The sequence below is a fragment of the Bufo gargarizans genome, chromosome 10 (genome assembly GCF_014858855.1).
Source record: "Bufo gargarizans isolate SCDJY-AF-19 chromosome 10, ASM1485885v1, whole genome shotgun sequence".
Classification (NCBI taxonomy): domain Eukaryota; kingdom Metazoa; phylum Chordata; class Amphibia; order Anura; family Bufonidae; genus Bufo; species Bufo gargarizans.
Window position 1 is genome coordinate 128,599,592 of NC_058089.1, and position 19,797 is coordinate 128,619,388.

The 19,797-nt window shown below is 51.1% G+C and overlaps 1 protein-coding gene across 1 annotated transcript; it reads left to right on the forward strand.

Moving 5' to 3' along the window:
* The first annotated feature begins 27 nt into the window (after nt 1-27).
* Nucleotides 28-19,743, forward strand: COG4 (component of oligomeric golgi complex 4). Its single transcript, XM_044270473.1, has 19 exons — nt 28-183; nt 1,035-1,117; nt 2,699-2,813; nt 5,947-6,121; nt 9,090-9,283; nt 10,132-10,237; nt 11,061-11,218; nt 11,313-11,371; nt 11,776-11,909; nt 12,214-12,332; nt 12,423-12,589; nt 12,672-12,837; nt 12,908-12,970; nt 17,943-18,059; nt 18,144-18,236; nt 18,318-18,401; nt 18,493-18,594; nt 19,141-19,269; nt 19,343-19,743. The coding sequence occupies exons 1-19, from the start codon at nt 64-66 to the stop codon at nt 19,475-19,477; spliced, it is 2,319 nt and encodes a 772-aa protein (XP_044126408.1). The 5' UTR covers nt 28-63; the 3' UTR covers nt 19,478-19,743.
* The last annotated feature ends 54 nt before the right edge of the window (nt 19,744-19,797 follow it).

The following is a 19,797-nucleotide window of genomic DNA, read 5'->3' on the forward strand; positions in this document are numbered from 1 at the left end:
CCGCTCACAAGTCCCAGGAAGTAATGCAGTGCCAAGGGGCCGGAAGTGACGTAGCCTATCAACATGGCCGACTCTGCGAGTTACCAAGGAAACGGGTGCTCAGCTTTGAGCATGGAGTATATTCGCTCCCTCACCGACCTGCAGGAGCTGGAGGAGGCCTATGCGCGACTGTGCGCCGAGGAGGTGAGCGGGGCTGACACTGTGACGACGCCGACCCTTTAGACGGCCACGAGACAGCGCCCCTAGCGACGGTGCGCACCATGACAGCTCGGGGGCCAGTGGACTGTCCCTCCAAATGACAGGACCCCACAGCCAGGGGCGTAGCTATAGGGGGTGCAGAGGTAGCAGTCGCTACCGGGCCAAGGAGCCTGAAGGGGCCCAAAGACACTTGTGCCGCATAAGAAGACACACAAAGCACTGAGGGAAGGGGGGTCCAAGCTGAACTCTTGCGCCGGGGCCCCTGAGCCTTTAGTTACGCCCCTGCCCACAGCCCATGTCTGGGCCCTGACTTGTTGCTGTTGCCTGGGGCCCTTCCAGCTGCCTGGTACCTGAGTAACGCAGACATGGCGGCAGTAGGGCTTCCCTCAGAGAACAGTGCCGCCACCTCACCACTCTCACGGAGAAGCCGCAGAATAAGTGTCCTCCGTGACATGTATTACGAGGCGCAGTCACGGAGGGCGATGCGGACAGGTATTACGAGGCGCAGGTCACGGGGGGCGATGCGGACAGGTATTACGAGGCGCAGGTCACGGAGGGCGATGCGGACAGGTATTACGAGGCGCAGGTCACGGAGGGCGATGCGGACAGGTATTACGAGGCGCAGGTCACGGAGGGCGATGCGGACGGGTATTACGAGGCGCAGGTCACGGAGGGCGATGCGGACGGGTATTACGAGGCGCTGTCTGCAGCTTTCAGTTATAAGTTACTCTGGTTTTGTAAATTGTATTGGCCTGTGGTGGCTCCATTCACTTTTAATCAAGTGTGGTAAAATAACAAATATTTGGAGTATAACCCCCATTATCTTTGTTTTCCAGATAGAGGTGGAGACGGAGCTGGAGGAGCTGTTGGGACAGCAGGGGTCGGTAGAGAAAAAGATGTTGGCCTTACAGCGGATGGGGTATGTATACATGGGCCGTGCTTTGTATATTGGGGTAAGGAGGGGGGGCTCTGCTATGTATATTGGGGTGAGGAGGGGGGTTGTGCTCTGTATATTGGGGTGAGGAGGGGGGGGGTTGTGCTCTGTATATTGGGGTGAGGAGGGGGGGGGGTTGTGCTCTGTATATTGGGGTGAGGAGGGGGGGGGTTGTGCTCTGTATATTGGGGTGAGGAGGGGGGGGGTTGTGCTCTGTATATTGGGGTGAGGAGGGGGGGGGGTTGTGCTCTGTATATTGGGGTGAGGAGGGGGGGGGGTTGTGCTCTGTATATTGGGGTGAGGAGGGGGGGGGGTTGTGCTCTGTATATTGGGGTGAGGAGGGGGGGGGGTTGTGCTCTGTATATTGGGGTGAGGAGGGGGGGGGGTTGTGCTCTGTATATTGGGGTGAGGAGGGGGGGGGGTTGTGCTCTGTATATTGGGGTGAGGAGGGGGGGGGGTTGTGCTCTGTATATTGGGGTGAGGAGGGGGGGTTGTGCTCTGTATATTGGGGTGAGGAGGGGGGGTTGTGCTCTGTATATTGGGGTGAGGAGGAGGGGGGGGGTTGTGCTCTGTATATTGGGGTGAGGAGGGGGGGGGGTTGTGCATGCTCTGGATGTGGGGGGGCTGTGCATGCTCTGGATGTGGGGGGGCTGTGCATGCTTTGTATGTGTCTGTATAACATATAATGCAACAGCTCTCTGCGAACCAAATAAAGTACAAAAACATACTATAATGCTTATGCTAATAAATTAGAGATGCTTGGCAGATACATTTTGTACAAAATTATTTGAGCCCGTCTGCCGCACGTCAAGGCGATCTCTGTAAGACCCGAACCCAACGCTAAGTTCTACCTGTTAAGTGCCATGACAGCGACCATGAAATTCAGGGGGTGTAGGTTCCACATGCATGCTCGGTCCCCTTTGGTTTTTATCAAAGCATGCATGTGGAACCTACACCCCCTGAATTTCATGGTCGCTGTCATGGCACTTAACAGGTAGAACTTAGCGTTGGGTTCGGGTCTTACAGAGATCGCCTTGACGTGCGGCAGACGGGCTCAAATAATTTTGTACAAAATGTATCTGCCAAGCATCTCTAATTTATTAGCATAAGCATTATAGTATGTTTTTGTACTTTATTTGGTTCGCAGAGAGCTGTTGCATTATATGTTGTGGTGTTTTAGGTTTCCAGTCATAGCAGCGTGCACCTGCGCATTGGGATGTGCTGACCAACCCCTTTTGTGTTTCCATTGTATGTGTCTGTATGCTATGTAACCCTTAGAGGTCTGGAATGTATTCTATAACACTGACATAATGCTGTCAGTGTTATCCAATACATTCCAGAACTAAAAGGGTTACATAGCATCATAAATCACTATAATGCTATGCGCCCCCCCCGGCAGCTCTGGGAGGTCAGGACGGGAGCTGCGGCATACTCGCAGTCTGGCGCGTGGGACTCGCTCGTGTGAACTGGGCCTTACATGGGGGAGCCTGTATGCACTGTGTATGGAGGGGGAGCTGTGCTCTATGAAGACTCGCATGTCACACGCATGACAATCCTTCCTTTCAGGCCGAACCTGCAGCTGATAGAAGGAGACGCTCAGCAGTTGTCGGGGATGATAACCTTCACCTGTAACCTGGCCGAGAACGTCAGCAGTAAGGTCCGACAACTGGACCTCGCCAAGGTAAGTCCTCACCGGAGGGTGAACATCTCCACTGCTTCTGCTGCAGCACCCACGAGCCAGAACATTAAAACTGGTTATGTGGGGGGTGGTCAGGCAGCGAGGAGTTGATGTATTGGAAGCAAAGAAATGTAAAGATCAGAGCATTGAGGGCCAAAATGTAGACGCCGGCTAAGATACGTGTTGTGGGGTGTTCCCGGTAGGTAGGGGTCAGTACCTACCCATGTGCTTCCACCCAGTGTAAGAGAGATCCATTGTGTGAAGCCTGAGGATGGAGCCGATCTCTGAGTGGATCCAAAGTTGCATTGTAATCGCCCATAATGATAAAGGGAGTTGCTGAAAACATTGCGATTTTGCTCAAAATGGAATCAAGAAGTTCCCTACAGATTGGGGATGGTGTATACAGGTGAAACTCGAAAAATTACAATATCGTGCAAAGTTCATTTATTTCAGTAATGCAACTTGAAAGGTGAAACTAACATGTGAGACTCATTACAGGCAAAGCGAGATATTCCGAGCCTTTGTTATAATCTGGATGATTATGGCTACAGCTTATCAAACCCCAACGTCACAATCTCAGGTCCCGGATTAATTCGCCGACTAGAGTCTGACACCTTGAGCCGAGAATATTCAACCTTTTCACAATATTCTAATTTCAAGCTGCATTACTGAAATAAATGAACTTTTGCACGATATTCAAATTTTTGGAGTTTCTCCTGTATATACCTATAATCACGAACTGTAGCCCTCTGACACTGTAATAACACTCATCTTCCAGAGACTTCTATTTGAACTGACATTCGCTGGAAAGGAGGCTTTTAGCAATTCAATGAGGCGAGGGGAGTTTCTAGTTTGAGTATACCGCATGATAAGTGGATCCCACCCATGGGCGTTTAGGAGCCAAGACTTTCTGACCTCGTAGATGTAGTACGACTATATCAGGGCTATTAAAGACCATTGAACCTTTGACCTTGTCGTTAAGACCCCTGACATTCCAGGACATCAACTTAACTGACGCCATACAACCACCAGAAAAATGGAGCTGCGTCCTTAAGTCCCGTGGAGGAGCAAACATTCATTCCCCCCACACACCGACACGAACTAACAGAAACCCACAACCACCCACCCCGCCCTGTCCGCCCTGTCCGCCCTTACATGGGTGAGCCTGAACCCTTAACTAAAACCACTTGGGTAAACTGCTGACCCTAGCAAACTAGGCGCATATTCACATCATACGCAGCATCCAGACACAATAGTGACAACACAATATCTCCACTGTGCTCCTGTCTAAGCGCCGTCACCCAGAAACCTATATGTGTAAACTGTCCCCATTGGCAGACCGGAGCAGAAAGTAGAAAATGCACTTAAGGGAAATAAGGAGTTAAAAACAAAAAAAAACACATATCTACTCCGATAACCATAACGTATCAGCGGCGAGGTCTCGCATCTGGACGCCTATCAAGCCAGTCCGCTGCTGCCTCCGAGGTTTCAAAGAAACAAACTGTCTCGCCATCTTGCGCTCGGAGCCGAGAGGGGAATATCATTGCATATTTTATATTCCGGAGCCGAGCTCGGACATCATTGAACTGCCTCCTTCTCTTTTGGACCTCCGATTGTGAAATTCGGGTAAAAAGATAACCGAACGTTCTCGTAGGTGATGTTGCCTTTCTGTCGGGCAGCCAGCAGGATGGCGTCTCTATCTCGGTAATTCAAGACCTTCATAATAAACGGTCTGTCAGGGGGTCATGCAGGCAGAGGCTTGGAAGGGACCCTATGCGCCCCCTCAATAACGAAGCAATTGGATAGGACAATAGGCTGCAAAACGTCCCTGATCAGTTGTTCCGCAAAGATCTCTGGGGTAAACCCCTCATCTCGCCCTGTTACGGTTCTCATCGTCTTCAGCTCTGGCTTGGCTGCTGCAGTTGTCTAGTGTCAGTCTCACCAGCTCGGGTCATATCTTCCACATCACTTAATCTGCGCTCTACTTCGGTGGTTCTTTCACGTATTTTATCAAAATCATGCCGCAGGCAACTAAGGTCGGACTGAATATGGTCGGTTTGTGCAGTGAGAGCGGCTTGACGTGTGGCTATTGCCTTCGTAATTTGGGATGCCTCTGTTGAGGGTTCCGAAGGATGAGGCTCTCCGTCTCCCTGCTCTGTTTGACTCGTGGCATCCAGAGGGAGCAACAGACATATAAAAGCCCACAGCTGCCGCCGCAATGGAGTGTAGGCAGAGACGGCACTTGTAGTGCAGCAAGCAATCTTTATAGGATAGTCCCCAGAGTGTTACCAACAGAAAGCGTACAGTCTATCTGCAGTAGGTGATACAAGAGAAGCCAGACGTATAAGGAGATATAGTGGTGGATTCAGCAGGAACAGTCCCTGAGGTCTGGGGTTCTATTCAGAAGTAAGGTTGGCCACATAAATGCAGACCTGGATGTTTTGCTCACAGTGGCCAGGAGAATAAGCCCCCTTCAACATACAGTATCTATATCCAAAAGTCCCCTACTGGGGAGATGCTTTCCTGGGACCCTCCTCACCTCGCTTCCACACAGCTGCTTTCCTTTCCTGACTGCTCACAGCAGCGGGCCCGGCGCGCAGCTCCCTGCATCCAAGATGGCGCCCGCCACGTGTCTCCCCTACCGCCTTCACCTCCGTCCCCTCTGTCCTGCGATCTGCCGGCAGGCGGTGCCACTCAACAGGTAACCCGGGCAGGCCAGGGAGCTATATATGTAGCTATGTATAGAGTTTGCTGGCTTTTTCCCCCGGCAGCGCAGCTCCCGCTCAGGCGCCACACTGCTCTGTCCCACTTCCCTGCGTGATGGCAGGATAAACGTAGGATGCCGACGGCGCTCTTCACAGTTGCTTCCTCACGCCATGTGAGCTAGGCCACGGCCCCCCAGGGTCAGAACTCTGCTTCAGGAGACAAATTGATTCACTCCTCTATAATTCTGCATCTTGGGCTTTCCTTACCTTGTGCTCATCCAGGGTTACGCCATGTCTTATACTCCAGTCACATCCAGAGCTGCAGGAGCTGTTCTGCTTTCTTGAGAGGCATTAGCTTAGTAAATCTCCCCGTTGGGCTGAGAGGGCTTGCTGTCCGCACCTGATGCCTGGAGACTTGTTCTCTTCTCCAGAGCCGGCTCTATCAAGCCATACAGCGAGCGGATGACATACTGGATCTGAAGTTCTGTATGGACGGTGTGCAGGGTGCGCTGAAGAACGAGGAGTACGAGCAGGCAGCAGCGCACATACACCGCTACCTGTGCCTGGACAAATCCGTCATCGAGCTCAGCCGGCAGGGACAAGAAGGTGACGTCTTAGAGCTGTGGGGTATGGCGGCAGTGTGTGTGTGTGTGTGTGTGTGTGTGTGTGTACTGTGAGCTGTGGGGTATGGCGGCAGTGTGTGTGTGTACTGTGTGCTGTGGGGTATGCCGGCAGTGTGTGTGTGTGTACTGTGTGCTGTGGGGTATGCCGGCAGTGTGTGTGTGTACTGTGAGCTGTGGGGTATGGCGGCAGTGTGTATGTGTGTGCTGTGGGGTATGGCGGCAGTGTGTGTACTGTGAGCTGTGGGGTATGGCGGCAGTGTGTGTGTGTACTGTGGGGTATGGCGGCAGTGTGTGTGTGTACTGTGAGCTGTGGGGTATGGCGGCAGTGTGTATGTGTGTGCTGTGGGGTATGGCGGCAGTGTGTGTACTGTGAGCTGTGGGGTATGGCGGCAGTGTGTGTGTGTACTGTGAGCTGTGGGGTATGGCGGCAGTGTGTGTACTGTGAGCTGTGGGGTATGGCGGCAGTGTGTGTGTGTACTGTGGGGTATGGCGGCAGTGTGTGTACTGTGAGCTGTGGGGTATGGCGGCAGTGTGTGTGTGTACTGTGAGCTGTGGGGTATGGCGGCAGTGTGTGTGTGTACTGTGAGCTGTGGGGTATGGCGGCTGTGTGTGTGTACTGTGAGCTGTGGGGTATGGCGGCAGTGTGTGTGTACTGTGCGCTGTGGGGTATGGCGGCAGTGTGTGTGTGTACTGTGGGGTATGGCGGCAGTGTGTGTGTACTGTGCGCTGTGGGGTATGGCGGCAGTGTGTGTGTGTGTGTGTGTGTGTGTACTGTGAGCTGTGGGGTATGGCGGCAGTGTGTGTGTGTGTGTGTGTACTGTGGGGTATGGCGGCAGTGTGTGTGTACTGTGAGCTGTGGGGTATGGCGGCAGTGTGTGTGTGTGTGTACTGTGAGCTGTGGGGTATGGCGGCAGTGTGTGTGTGTGTACTGTGGGGTATGGCGGCAGTGTTTGTGTGTACTGTGGGGTATGGCGGCAGTGTTTGTGTGTACTGTGGGGTATGGCGGCAGTGTTTGTGTGTACTGTGGGGTATGGCGGCAGTGTTTGTGTGTACTGTGGGGTATGGCGGCAGTGTTTGTGTGTACTGTGGGGTATGGCGGCAGTGTTTGTGTGTACTGTGGGGTATGGCGGCAGTGTTTGTGTGTACTGTGGGGTATGGCGGCAGTGTTTGTGTGTACTGTGGGGTATGGCGGCAGTGTTTGTGTGTACTGTGGGGTATGGCGGCAGTGTGTGTGTGTACTGTGGGGTATGGCGGCAGTGTGTGTGTGTACTGTGGGGTATGGCGGCAGTGTGTGTGTGTACTGTGGGGTATGGCGGCAGTGTGTGTGTGTACTGTGAGCTGTGGGGTATGGCGGCAGTGTGTGTGTGTGTACTGTGAGCTGTGGGGTATGGCGGCAGTGTGTGTGTACTGTGAGCTGTGGGGTATGGCGGCAGTGTGTGTGTGTGTGTGTGTGTGTACTGTGGGGTATGGCGGCAGTGTGTGTGTGTACTGTGGGGTATGGCGGCAGTGTGTGTGTGTGTACTGTGGGGTATGGCGGCAGTGTGTGTGTGTACTGTGCGCCGTGGGGTATGGCGGCAGTGTGTGTGTGTGTACTGTGAGCTGTGGGGTATGGCGGCAGTGTGTGTGTGTCTGTACTGTGGGGTATGGCGGTAGTGTGTGTGTGTACTGTGGGGTATGGCGGCAGTGTTTGTGTGTACTGTGGGGTATGGCGGCAGTGTGTGTGTGTGTACTGTGGGGTATGGCGGCAGTGTGTGTGTGTGTACTGTGGGGTATGGCGGCAGTGTGTGTGTGTGTACTGTGGGGTATGGCGGCAGTGTGTGTGTGTACTGTGCGCCGTGGGGTATGGCGGCAGTGTGTGTGTGTGTGTGTACTGTGCGCCGTGGGGTATGGCGGCAGTGTGTGTGTGTGTACTGTGAGCTGTGGGGTATGGCGGCAGTGTGTGTGTGTGTGTACTGTGAGCTGTGGGGTATGGCGGCAGTGTGTGTGTGTGTGTACTGTGAGCTGTGGGGTATGGCGGCAGTGTGTGTGTGTGTGTACTGTGAGCTGTGGGGTATGGCGGCAGTGTGTGTGTGTGTGTACTGTGAGCTGTGGGGTATGGCGGCAGTGTGTGTGTGTGTGTGTGTACTGTGAGCTGTGGGGTATGGCGGCAGTGTGTGTGTGTGTGTACTGTGGGGTATGGCGGCAGTGTGTGTGTGTACTGTGCGCCGTGGGGTATGGCGGCAGTGTGTGTGTGTACTGTGAGCTGTGGGGTATGGCGGCATTGTGTGTGTGTATATACTGTGGGGTATGGCGGCATTGTGTGTGTGTATATACTGTGAGCTGTGGGGTATGGCGGCAGTGTGTGTGTGTATATACTGTGAGCTGTGGGGTATGGCGGCATTGTGTGTGTGAATATACTGTGAGCTGTGGGGTATGGCGGCAGTGTGTGTGTGTGTGTGTACTGTGGGGTATGGCGGCAGTGTGTGTGTGTGTGCTGTGGGGTATGGCGGCAGTGTGTGTGTGTGTACTGTGGGGTATGGCGGCAGTGTGTGTGTGTACTGTGGGGTATGGCGGCAGTGTGTGTGTGTACTGTGGGGTATGGCGGCAGTGTGTGTGTGTGTGTACTGTGGGGTATGGCGGCAGTGTGTGTGTGTGTGTACTGTGGGGTATGGCGGCAGTGTGTGTGTGTGTGTACTGTGGGGTATGGCGGCAGTGTGTGTGTGTGTGTACTGTGGGGTATGGCGGCATTGTGTGTGTGTGTGTATATACTGTGGGGTATGGCGGCAGTGTGTGTGTGTGTACTGTGGGGTATGGCGGCAGTGTGTGTGTGTGTACTGTGGGGTATGGCGGCAGTGTGTGTGTGTGTACTGTGGGGTATGGCGGCAGTGTGTGTGTGTGTACTGTAAGCTGTGGGGTATGGCGGCAGTGTGTGTATATACTGTGAGTCTCATGGTCTCTTCCTTGTGTTCCAGGCAGCATGATTGATGCCAACCTACAGCACCTGCAGGAGGCCGAGAAGCAGCTGAAGGTCCTTGTAAGTGAGAAGTTTGATGCAGCAACTACATCCGGAGACTTGCCGCAGGTGGAGCGATTCTTCAAGATCTTCCCACTGCTGGGGCTGCACGAAGAGGGCATCAGCAAGTTCTCTGCATACCTGTGTCAGCAGGTGAGAGGATCATGCTTTTCTTTATTGCCTCCCTCACTGCTCCTGCACCTCTCTTCTGCCTCCCTTGCCGCTCCCACTCCTCTCTTCCAATCCCCCCTACCCCCTTTGTGGCTCTTGTTCCTCTTTCCACCCCTCTCACCACTCCCTCACCTCTCTTCTGGCCCACTCTCCGTTCCGGAACCTCTCTTCTGGCCCACTCTCCGTTCCGGAACCTCTCTTCTGGCCCCCTCTCCGTTCCGGAACCTCTCTTCTGGCCCCCTCTCCGTTCCGGAACCTCTCTTCTGGCCCCCTCTCCGTTCCGGAACCTCTCTTATGGCCCCCTCTCTGTTCCGGAACCTCTCTTCTGGCCCCCTCTCCGTTCCGGAACCTCTCTTCTGGCCCCCTCTCCGTTCCGGAACCTCTCTTCTGGCCCCCTCTCCGTTCCGGAACCTCTCTTCTGGCCCCCTCTCCGTTCCGGAACCTCTCTTCTGGCCCCCTCTCCGTTCCGAAACCTCTCTTTTGGCCACCCTCGCCGTTCCGGAACCTCTCTTTTGGCCCCCCTCGCGGTTCCGGCACCTCTCTTTCTTTTGGCCCCCCTCGCGGTTCCGGCACCTCTCTTTCTTTTGGCCCCCCTCGCCGTTCCGGCACCTCTCTTTTTTTGGCCCCCCTCGCCGTTCCGGCACCTCTCTTTCTTTTGGCCCCCCTCGCCGTTCCGGCACCTCTCTTTCTTTTGGCCCCCCTCGCCGTTCCGGCACCTCTCTTTCTTTTGGCGCCCCTCGCCGTTCCGGCCCTCTCTTCTGGCCCCCTCTCCGTTCCGGGACCTCTCTTTTGGCTCGTGCACCCTGGCTGATTTTGGCCTCTGTTTGCAGTTGGCTAAGAAGGCTGAAGAGAACCTGGCGATGGCTCTGGAGTCAGAGGGCAGTGAGCGTCGGGCAACTCTCTTATTTGCAGATACACTTACCCTGCTTTTTGAAGGTGAGTGCAGACAGTGATTCTCCGTTGGGCACCCCCCAGCTGTCGAGGCAGTTCTGACAGAAGTGTTGCTGCACAGACTGCGGCTGCTCCAGTCTCTGCTTTAGTGCCAGGATATCCAGGAGTTGATAATGAAGTCCTGTCCCCAGTATAAGTCATCATTATCAGGTTGGCAAGGATCTGAGTCCCGACACCCCCGCCGATCAGCCACTTCAGGGAGCCACCTCGCTCACCGGAGCTCTGGGGAGTGCAGCCGGCTCCCGCAGCTTTCCGAGCACAGCGCCGTACATTGTAGAGTGGCTGTGCTTAGTATTGCAGCTCAGCCCCATTGACTTGAATGGTGCTAAGCTGCGGCCATGTGACTATGTAGGGTGGCGTCACATGGCCTAGGAAGAGGCCACAGTGCTCACGGAGGATAGGTCAGGGATCAGCAGCCTCCAAATGCTGTGCAACTACAACTCCTGGCATGCATAGTTACTTGGCTGTTCTTGTAACTCCCATAGAAGTAACAGGAGGATTCTGGGAGTTGTAGTTTCAGAACAGCTGGCGTGCCGAAGGTTGCTGATCCCTGACCTATCCTCCATGAGCCCTGTGGTCTCTTCCTTGGCTATGTGATGTCACCGTGCATGGTCACATAGCCGCAGCTTAGCACCGTTCAAGTCAATGGGGCAGAGCTGCAATACCAAGCACAGCCGCTATAAATTCCGGGGTAACCCCTTTAATGATATTCTGGGTCCAGACATAAGTGGAACATGCGACCTCAGCAGAAGTGACGGGGCACAGCGCCGTGGGTAAGTACTGTGTAGTCATGTGATCCCTATTTCAGGTATCGCCCGAATAGTGGAGACTCATCAGCCCATTCTAGAGACGTACTACGGGCCGGGCCGACTCTACATGCTGATCAAACACCTCCAGGCCGAGTGTGACCGCCAGGTGGAAAAAGTGGTGGACAAGTTTACACAGCAGAGAGACTATCAGAGGAAGGTGAGGTGCCGCTGTAGCACGGGCGGGATCCAGATTACTAGGGATTAGGATGTGTACTTGTATATCATACATGCTGTGATGTCATTTCCTGCAGTTTCAGCGGGTGCAGAGCTGCATGATCCGAGCGTCTACCTCTGACAAGATTGAGCCCAGGTGAGCGTCCTGCTCCACACAGCCTCAGAGGAGGACGTCCTGCCTGTCAGACCCCTGAAGCCGCAGACTTCAATGATGAGAGCCGCGAGCATTCCCAGTACCTCACCATGGGGTCGCCATCTTAGCTTCAGGGTCAGGAGACCCCATTTTCTTAGTAGCTGGAGCTTCCATTTATCAAAAATGTGTTGTGTATCCAGTGGACTTCACATACATCACTGAAGCGGTCATTTGGCTTTGGAGCTTATGTCAGGTGCCCATAAAGAATGAGGGGGACAGAGCGCTCACAGGGGCCATTATAATGGGGTAGTCCTATTGTAAATGATGAGGGTGGCAGTGCAGAGCGCTCACAGGGGCCATGATAATGGGGTAGTCTTGTTGTCTTGAACATTCTTCATGCTGTTTAGGGACCTGGACCCTATACTGGCCGAGGTGACTTTGATGAGCGCCCGGACTGAGCTTTACCTCCGCTTTATCAAACGGCGCATCACGTCGGACCTTGAGATTGGAGACTCGATGGCAGCAGAAGAAGTGACCCAAGGTAATCTCGCCCTCACTATTGAGGGATGTTCGTGTAAGCCGCTTTCACACTGCCGTCTGCAGCCTCTGTTGTGGGTTCTGTCATGGTGTTCTTGCTGTCAAAACTATAGAAAGCCTGATGTCAGCCCGGTAGTCGGTGGATCCATCAGTGGCCCAAGTACAGCATCATGGGATACCTTGACTCCCGTGTGAACAGAGACCATCTAAGGGATGGTGCTGACATCCCTGGACCTCTGTACGGGCGCTGTGAGGTCATCATGTGTATCATAACTCCCATCATCCTACTCCTGGATTATCTGTTCTAGAACATCAGCAGAATCTGGACAAGCTCCTGAAACACTGTCTACTGAGTCGCTCCATGCAGGAGCTGATCGGCTACTACATCACCATGGAGGAATACTACATGAGGGAGTCCGTCAACAAGGTGACCGTGGGAAGGAACGGCTGCGCTACAGATATAGGGGGACCGGGCAGCCATTCCAGATATCACACAGTAACGTTCTCTCCTCTGCAGGCTGTGGCCATGGACACGTGTGAGCGGGGGCAGCTCATATCCAGCATGGTGGATGACGTGTTCTACATAGTGAAGAAATGTATTGGGCGTGCTCTGTCCAGCTCCAGTATTGACTGTCTCTGCGCCATGATCAACCTGTCGACAACCATGATGGAGTCTGACTTCAGGTGATATTACTGTTGGAGCAGAATGTATTACCAGATGCTGGCATCACGAGGTCCCTCCGATTCATTGCACCCTTTATTACAGGGAGGTTCTGTGTAACAAGCTGAGGATGGGTTTCCCGGCCACTACACTACAGGACATCCAGCGCGGCGTCACCAGTGCGGTCAGCATCATGCACAGCAGTCTGCAGCAGGGCAAGTTTGATACCAAGGGCATCGAGAGTAATGACGAGGCCAAGATGTCGTACCTGGTAAGATGCAGGATCTGGGGTGAAGGGAAACGAGCGCAGTCACCACCACTCACACACTGCTCCTTTCCAGGTCTGTCTGAACAATGTGGAGGTGTGCAGCGAGAACATCATGACCCTGAAGAAAAATCTGGAGGTAGGAGGGCAGTTTATACACGAGTGTCCAAAACGGCCAGTAGACCCCCGCTCCCAATGTAGGGTCTCCTTCGGCTGTAGCCCAGTGTTGTGGGCCTCGGCTGCAGCGCTGCTACTCTAAGATGCACACCTGTGCAATATTCATGCTGTCCTATCAGCACCTTGCTGTGCCACACCTGTGGGGGGGGGGGGGGATTATCTCGGCAAAGGAGAAGCGCTCACTGACACAGATCTAGACAGCTTTGTGAACAATATTTCAGAGTAACGGGTCTTTTGTGTCTGTAGAAAATGTTTCAGATCTTTGAGTTCAGCTCATGCAAAATGAGAGCAAAACCGAAAGTGTTGCCTTTATATTTTTGTTCAGTGTATGTATGTAACATAACATTAGGTGTAATAAATCCAAAAAAGAGCAAATTCCAGCTTCTTAATAAAAACAAAGGTCTTTATTAAAAACTCCCATGGAAAAAAACACTTATCTGCGCGCTTCAGATTAGAACATCAGAATCCTTACTCACGCTTTGGTCATGAGTACGGAGTCTGATGTTCTAATCCGAAACGCGTAGATAAGTGTTTTTTCAATGGATTGTTTTTATCGCTTGTTTAATAAAGACCTTCGTTTTTATTGGAAAGCTGGAATTTGCTCCTCTTTGGGCTGTTTCACACGAGCGGGTGCCGTGCGTGACATCCGCTTCGTGAATGACAGCCAAGACCCGATGCAGACTGCAGAGGCACGGAGCATTAACATGATTGATAACGCTCCGTGCCTCTCTGTGACCTCTTTACTACGAAATCACAGTGACAACTTTATCTAACTGTGATTTCGTAGTAAAGAGGTCACAGAGCGTTATCAATCATGTTACTGCTCCGTGCTTCTGCTGTCCGCATCGGGTCTTGGCTGTCATTCACGGAGCGGATGTCACGCACGGCACCGGCTCGTGTGAAACGGCCCTTTTTTTTTTTATTTACCTTTGCCGTGTTCCAAGCACCTTCATGCCTTCCAAACGATGAGCAGGTGAGGGCTGTGCTAATATTTTACACAGGTGTGATAAATCTATTGTAACATTTAGTATTTTATATTTATATAGATGTTCTGGATATGGCTCCATAGTGGCATGTGTTTAGAGAAGACATGGAAGTTTGTGAATTATAAGTATAGGTATATTTTGTGTGTAAGAGACTTTTGAGATTTTCGGGAACTACGGTATTAACGCCTCCCCTAAAGGAGCGCTGGAGTAACGCCGAGAGTCTTTTAGCCAGGAAATTGCCTATTTTTGGTAGTAGTTTTATGATATTAGAATGTTGCGGTCTGTAGTGTCAGAGCGTAGCGAGCGATATTATCGCTTAGTGTTTTGTAAAGTTGGCTCTTTTAGCCGTTGCTCGGTAAGTAATCCGTGTGCGACCATGTTCGATGCACCTGTGAAAAATGGAGCATTCTCTTCTAGATATAGTAAACGCCGCGCCTCCGTCAGTTTAATCTTGGGTTTCTAAATTTGTCTCTTGTAAGAGAGTAATATCTGGAAAAAAACATTTAGGTGATGTAAAACTTGTTATCTTTTATTTGGTGATTTTTACATTCCATGAAATTATTTTTGTGTTATTTATATATTTTTTGTTTGTATCTCATTATGTGCGAGAGAATATTTATAATCTGTAAGAATGGTCTAGAGTTTTCAATTTTAAGTTCTGTATTTTTCACCCTATAAGACGCACCTAGGATTTAGAGGAGCAACATAACAAAACAATATTTTTCATTAGACGTCAGATCAGAACCCCAGTGTTAATAAAACCCCCAATCAATCCTCGGCTCCGACCTCCAATGTGAATAAGACTCTCATCAAGACCTCAGATCAGAACCACAATGTGAAAAAGTTCCTCCTTTCAGGCCTCAGATCAGACCCCCATGTTAATCAGAGCTCAAAGCAAAAAATAAAGAAAAAAAATGACCTTACCTCTCCTGCTCTGGACGCCGCTGCTCCTGCTAGCGCTCTTCCTGCCGTGCCCCGACGTCACAGAGCGCACCGACATCCTCAAACTGTGCGCATTCACAGCACAGCGAGCGCAGCCCTGCAGGAGAAGACCAGGAGGCGGTGAGTACAGCGCCCGAGGAGCGCGGCATTCACCACCCCCCGGTCCTCCTGTACTAATGAGGGTCTCCATAATGGTAGTCTTACAAGGCGTACATCGTTTCTTCTACCGTGTTTCCCCGAAAATAAGACTGGGTCTTATATTAATTTTAGTCCAAAAAAACACACTAGGGCTTATTTTCAGGGTAGGGCTTATTTTCTTTTCTTAAAAACCTGTTAAAATCTAGGGTAAAAATTCTGTGTCCCGAGCCCCCCCTTATCAGGTCAGGAGTTCGTTTTTTATATCATTAGGTATTTCTGGTACTGTAAAAATACCTGTTTAACAGCGTTTACAGTACGGTACTCTTCTCTGAGGTGATGATTGGTCCCTGTACAGAGAGGTGCGTCAGCCAGCTCCGTGCAAAAAGGGTGGGGGGGGGGGGGCGCAGACGTCAGCGGGAGGAGGGGAGGAAAATGAAGAGCCGAGATTGCCGCTGACGTCAGCGCGCCGAAGACGGCTTCTGGAGGGAGGAGATCCACGGCTGACGTCAGCGGCAATGAAACAGGGAAGCAGCAGCAGACATCAGCCAGGAGGAGAGAAGAGAACCTCCGGCGGGACAGCAGTGAGCGAAAACTTCTTTTTTTTAAATATACGGTAGCAGCAAACGGAGACACTAGGCAACATTTACAAAGTGTTTTTAAGGAGATTTACTAGGTCTTATTTTCGGGGTAGGGCTTATATTACAGCCCGTCCTGATAATTGAGATAGGGCTTATTTTCGGGGTAGGGCTTACTTTCGGGGAAACACGGTAGATCAGGTTTTAAGATCTTCTAATTTATTGTTATTTTTTTTATTTTCTTGTTGGAGTTTCATTTGTTAAAGGTGTACATTGTGTAAGTTGTCAGTTTGAGACGCACTTGTCTCTACTTCCGATATTTTTATTTCTTGTAGGGTTATGAGGGTGGAGTGTTCTGCATCTTCCAATGTTTTTTCAATATCTGGGTTAATGCGTAAGGCAACGTCAACTGCTAGGCCTTTATAGTCTAGGATCTTTTCAGTATTTTGTCTGTAGTTGTGTCTTGAAATGTTTCGTCCATGGATGAGGCCGATCTATGGTATTTCTTTGGTTAGAATTGGTGGACGAGTTGATCTCTCTTCCTGTTTTTCATTGCAGGATTTTTTTCCCCCCCACTTTTTTCAGTTATTATACATATTACTTCTCCTTTTATATTATGTAGCTGCCTAATTACAATTTTCTGTTATTTATCATAAGATAGTTGTTACTTTTCCATGTATTTCCCGCACATATAAGGGTGCATTCACACGACCGTATAAATGGATCCGCATCCACTCCACAGTTTTGCAGAAGGGGTGCGGACCCGTTCATTTCAATGGGGCTGCAAAAGATACGGACAGCACACCGTGCGCTGTCCACATCCGTTGTTACGTTCCGCGGCCCTGCAAAAAATATGGAGCATGTCCTATTCTTGTCCGCGGTCGCGGCATTCTCTATTCTCGTGGGTGGATGTTATATTTTTCTCTCTTGTTCCTTTTATATTAGTTTGCTATATGTTTATCTTAGATTTAGTTTCTCTTTTTTTTATTTCATTTGGTACTCTGTTTGGATCTGTCTTATTTTACGGTCGCCGTATATGAGCTCGTCTGTTTAGAACTGCGTCGGCGGTCTCGTCGGCAGTTACTTAGCGTTTCTTCTTCTTGTAGATCGCGCTGTCTTTATTGCTCCCTCTGGTCTCTTCTGTCATTACCTGGATGTCTTTTCTAGTCTTCTGTTTCTTATTACCTTTCTCCTTATCCTCTTCTTCGGAGTTTCTTCCTTCTCGTTATTTTTTGTCTCTTCTCCATTCTCCCTTCCCGGTTTTCTCTTTTGGTCGGCCTCCTCCTCCGTCATGGCTGCGCCCGTTCTCCCTGACACCCGCGGCTGGTGATGGCGTCCTCTGTTGCCTTCTTCTGCCTTCACCTCCTGCTCGCTCTTAGGTCGTCATCTCTTACAATATGTTTTTTATCTTTGTGGGTGATTTATTGCTGGTCTATGGGGATGTGTATCGGGAGCTCTTCTCTTAAGCTGGATTTACAAGGCATGATTATTGGGAACGGACGATCCTACAAACACTCGTTCCTGATAATCTGCCTATCTAGAGGTGCCGCAGATGACCCGATGAATGAGTGCAACGCTCGTCTATTGGGTGCAATGATCGGAGGTGCGGACGCCTCAATCATAGTTTCCGGACAGCAGATTGTGCCATCTAAACAGCCTCCACTGTCCTGGAGCAATGGTTTTGTATGGGGATGAGCGCTAGCAGCGGCGGTGATCGCTCCTCCTCATATCTGCGTCTGATATGCAGTTTTCAACTCTAGGTTTGAATCTCTTTTACACCTGTTTCCCAGCGTAAATGGCTGATGGCCCAACCTCCACCTTTCCTCCGTGGCAAGGATGGCACAAAAACTACCTTGTCACAGGGGGATATAAAAAGTCTGAAAAGGGAGTCTTGCGACATTTGCTATGCCAAAAACTGGGGTAGCCGTCTTAGTAAATGACCCCCATTGTGTAAATCCCGCTTATGGGTACAACCACGCGGAACGGAACACAAAGCAACTAAATCCACTGCGGATCCAATGCAAAAACGCATGAATCTGATGCAGCTATTGCCATAGTGTGAACATACCCTAAGGCCTCGTTCACACTTCAGTGTTTGGTCAGTGATTTCCATCAGTGATTTGTGAGCCAAAACCAGGTGCTGCTCTAAACACAGAACAGGAGCAGATATTTCCCTTCTACCTCATGTCTGTGGAGGCTCCACTTCTGGTTTTGGCTCACAAATCACTGATGGAAATCACTGACCAAACACTGAAGTGTGAATAAGGCCTAAGTGTTGTATCATTTGTTCCAGAATGACTGCAAGAAGATGTTCAATCAGGACTTTGGAGGAGACCAAGCAAAGGCCAAGATTGACAGCTGTCTCTCAGATATGGCCTCGGTTTCAAACAAATTCCGAGACCTCCTCCAGGTGAGTCCGGGGGTCCCGACTGCTCTCTGTACGGACGGTTAACGCTGGGGGCGCAGTGACCTTTCTTTGTGTCTCTCCGGGCAGGAAGGTCTGGGGGAGCTGAACAGTATGGCCATTAAACCTCAAGTCAAGCCGTGGATTAACCTCTTCCTGTCTGTGTCGCACAATATTGAGGAGGTGAGGGCTACGTGCCTGGGGGGGCTCTGGCGGTTTGTTTAATTACAGGTCTAAATGATTTCATCTCCTTATTTGTCCCAGGAGGAATTCAATGACTACGAGGCCAACGACCCCTGGGCACAGCAGTTTATAGTGAACCTGGAGCAGCTGATGGCCGAGTTTAAGGTGCGCGCTGATCGCCGTGTCCACTCGCGCGGCCTGTCCCTGCGCGCACGCTGTTTAAATCACTGTTATCTATCGGTGTGTCTCTCTACAGTCCGGCCTCTCCCCCATCATCTATGAGAACCTCACCAGTCTGCTCACCAGTCTTATCGCTATGGAACTGGAGAAGGTGGTTTTGAAATCCACATTCAGCAGGGTAAGATGAAAGATTGGCCACCAGGTGGCGTCGTCGAACCATCACACGGAAGAAGAGACCACGGCGCTGGTCTGAAGTGAATAAGCAATAAACGTGCTCCACACATTACAGAAAAACCGCCAACGCTGGTGTGTCTATCCTCCCAGGACCCTGATGACGGACATGAAGTAAAGGGAGCTGTGACTGTCAGGTGCTGGATGTGCCATACTTTAACTAACCGCAGCTCTCTTTACTTCATGTCTGTGGTCGGGGTCCCGGGAGGATAGAAACACCAGTGTTGGCCGTTTTCTGTAATGTGTGGAGCATGTCAATAATGGGTGGTCTCTTCTTCAACATCTGGTGGATTTCCTTACCCCTAACCAGAGTGCTGGCCCTTGTGGATTTACTGCATATGGCTGCCATGTGTCTGACGCTACAAAATATATAAATGCTGACGGCAGGAGTTGCCTTTCATCATAGCTTTTAACTAGGAAGGTCTAGAATGATGTCCACCATTGCCGTTCCTCAAACATGGAGGCTGACTATACTATGGGTCTCTCCTGACAGCTCGGAGGGCTGCAGTTTGACAAGGAGCTGCGCTCTCTCATATCTTACCTCACTACGGTTACAACATGGACCATCCGGGACAAGTTTTCTCGACTCTCCCAAATGGCAACAATCCTGAACCTGGAGCGGGTAAGTACCAGTCTGTACATGGGTATTACATGGTATGTGTACGCGCCGCTCACACACTCTCTACTTTTAATAGGTGACTGAAATACTGGATTATTGGGGCCCCAACTCTGGACCACTGACGTGGCGCCTCACGCCTGCTGAGGTCCGTCAGGTACTGGCGTTGCGTATAGACTTCCGCAGCGAGGATATTAAACGTTTGCGGCTGTAGATCTCGGACTGAAGGCCGCCCTCGAGTGAGGAGCTTTGATCAATGTGGAGAGGAAGACGACTTGTAAATATCCGCAGGACACAGAATCCGCACTTTATCTCACAACTTCTGGGACATTTATTGATTCGGTAAGAAAATATAATCTACGGTGTAGAAAATGCCCAAAATTGGACGCTTCTGACCCTCCCCCATTGAATCTGATGTAGCAGCTTTTTCATCCCTTATCTCAGGGCTGGTACAATCTGAATAAATCTATACAAAACCCATGTTACAACTTGTCCAGGCACTAGGGGGCGCCATTATTCACACCTGATTGTGTC

Excerpts from the sequence above, each read along its gene's own strand:
- COG4 (XM_044270473.1), top strand. The coding sequence starts at position 64 with ATGGCCGACTCTGCGAGTTACCAAGGAAACGGGTGCTCAGCTTTGAGC. Across the intron at positions 184-1,034 it reads CGCGACTGTGCGCCGAGGAG|ATAGAGGTGGAGACGGAGCT; the intron begins GTGAGCGGGGCT and ends TTTGTTTTCCAG. Across the intron at positions 12,333-12,422 it reads TGAGGGAGTCCGTCAACAAG|GCTGTGGCCATGGACACGTG; the intron begins GTGACCGTGGGA and ends TCTCCTCTGCAG.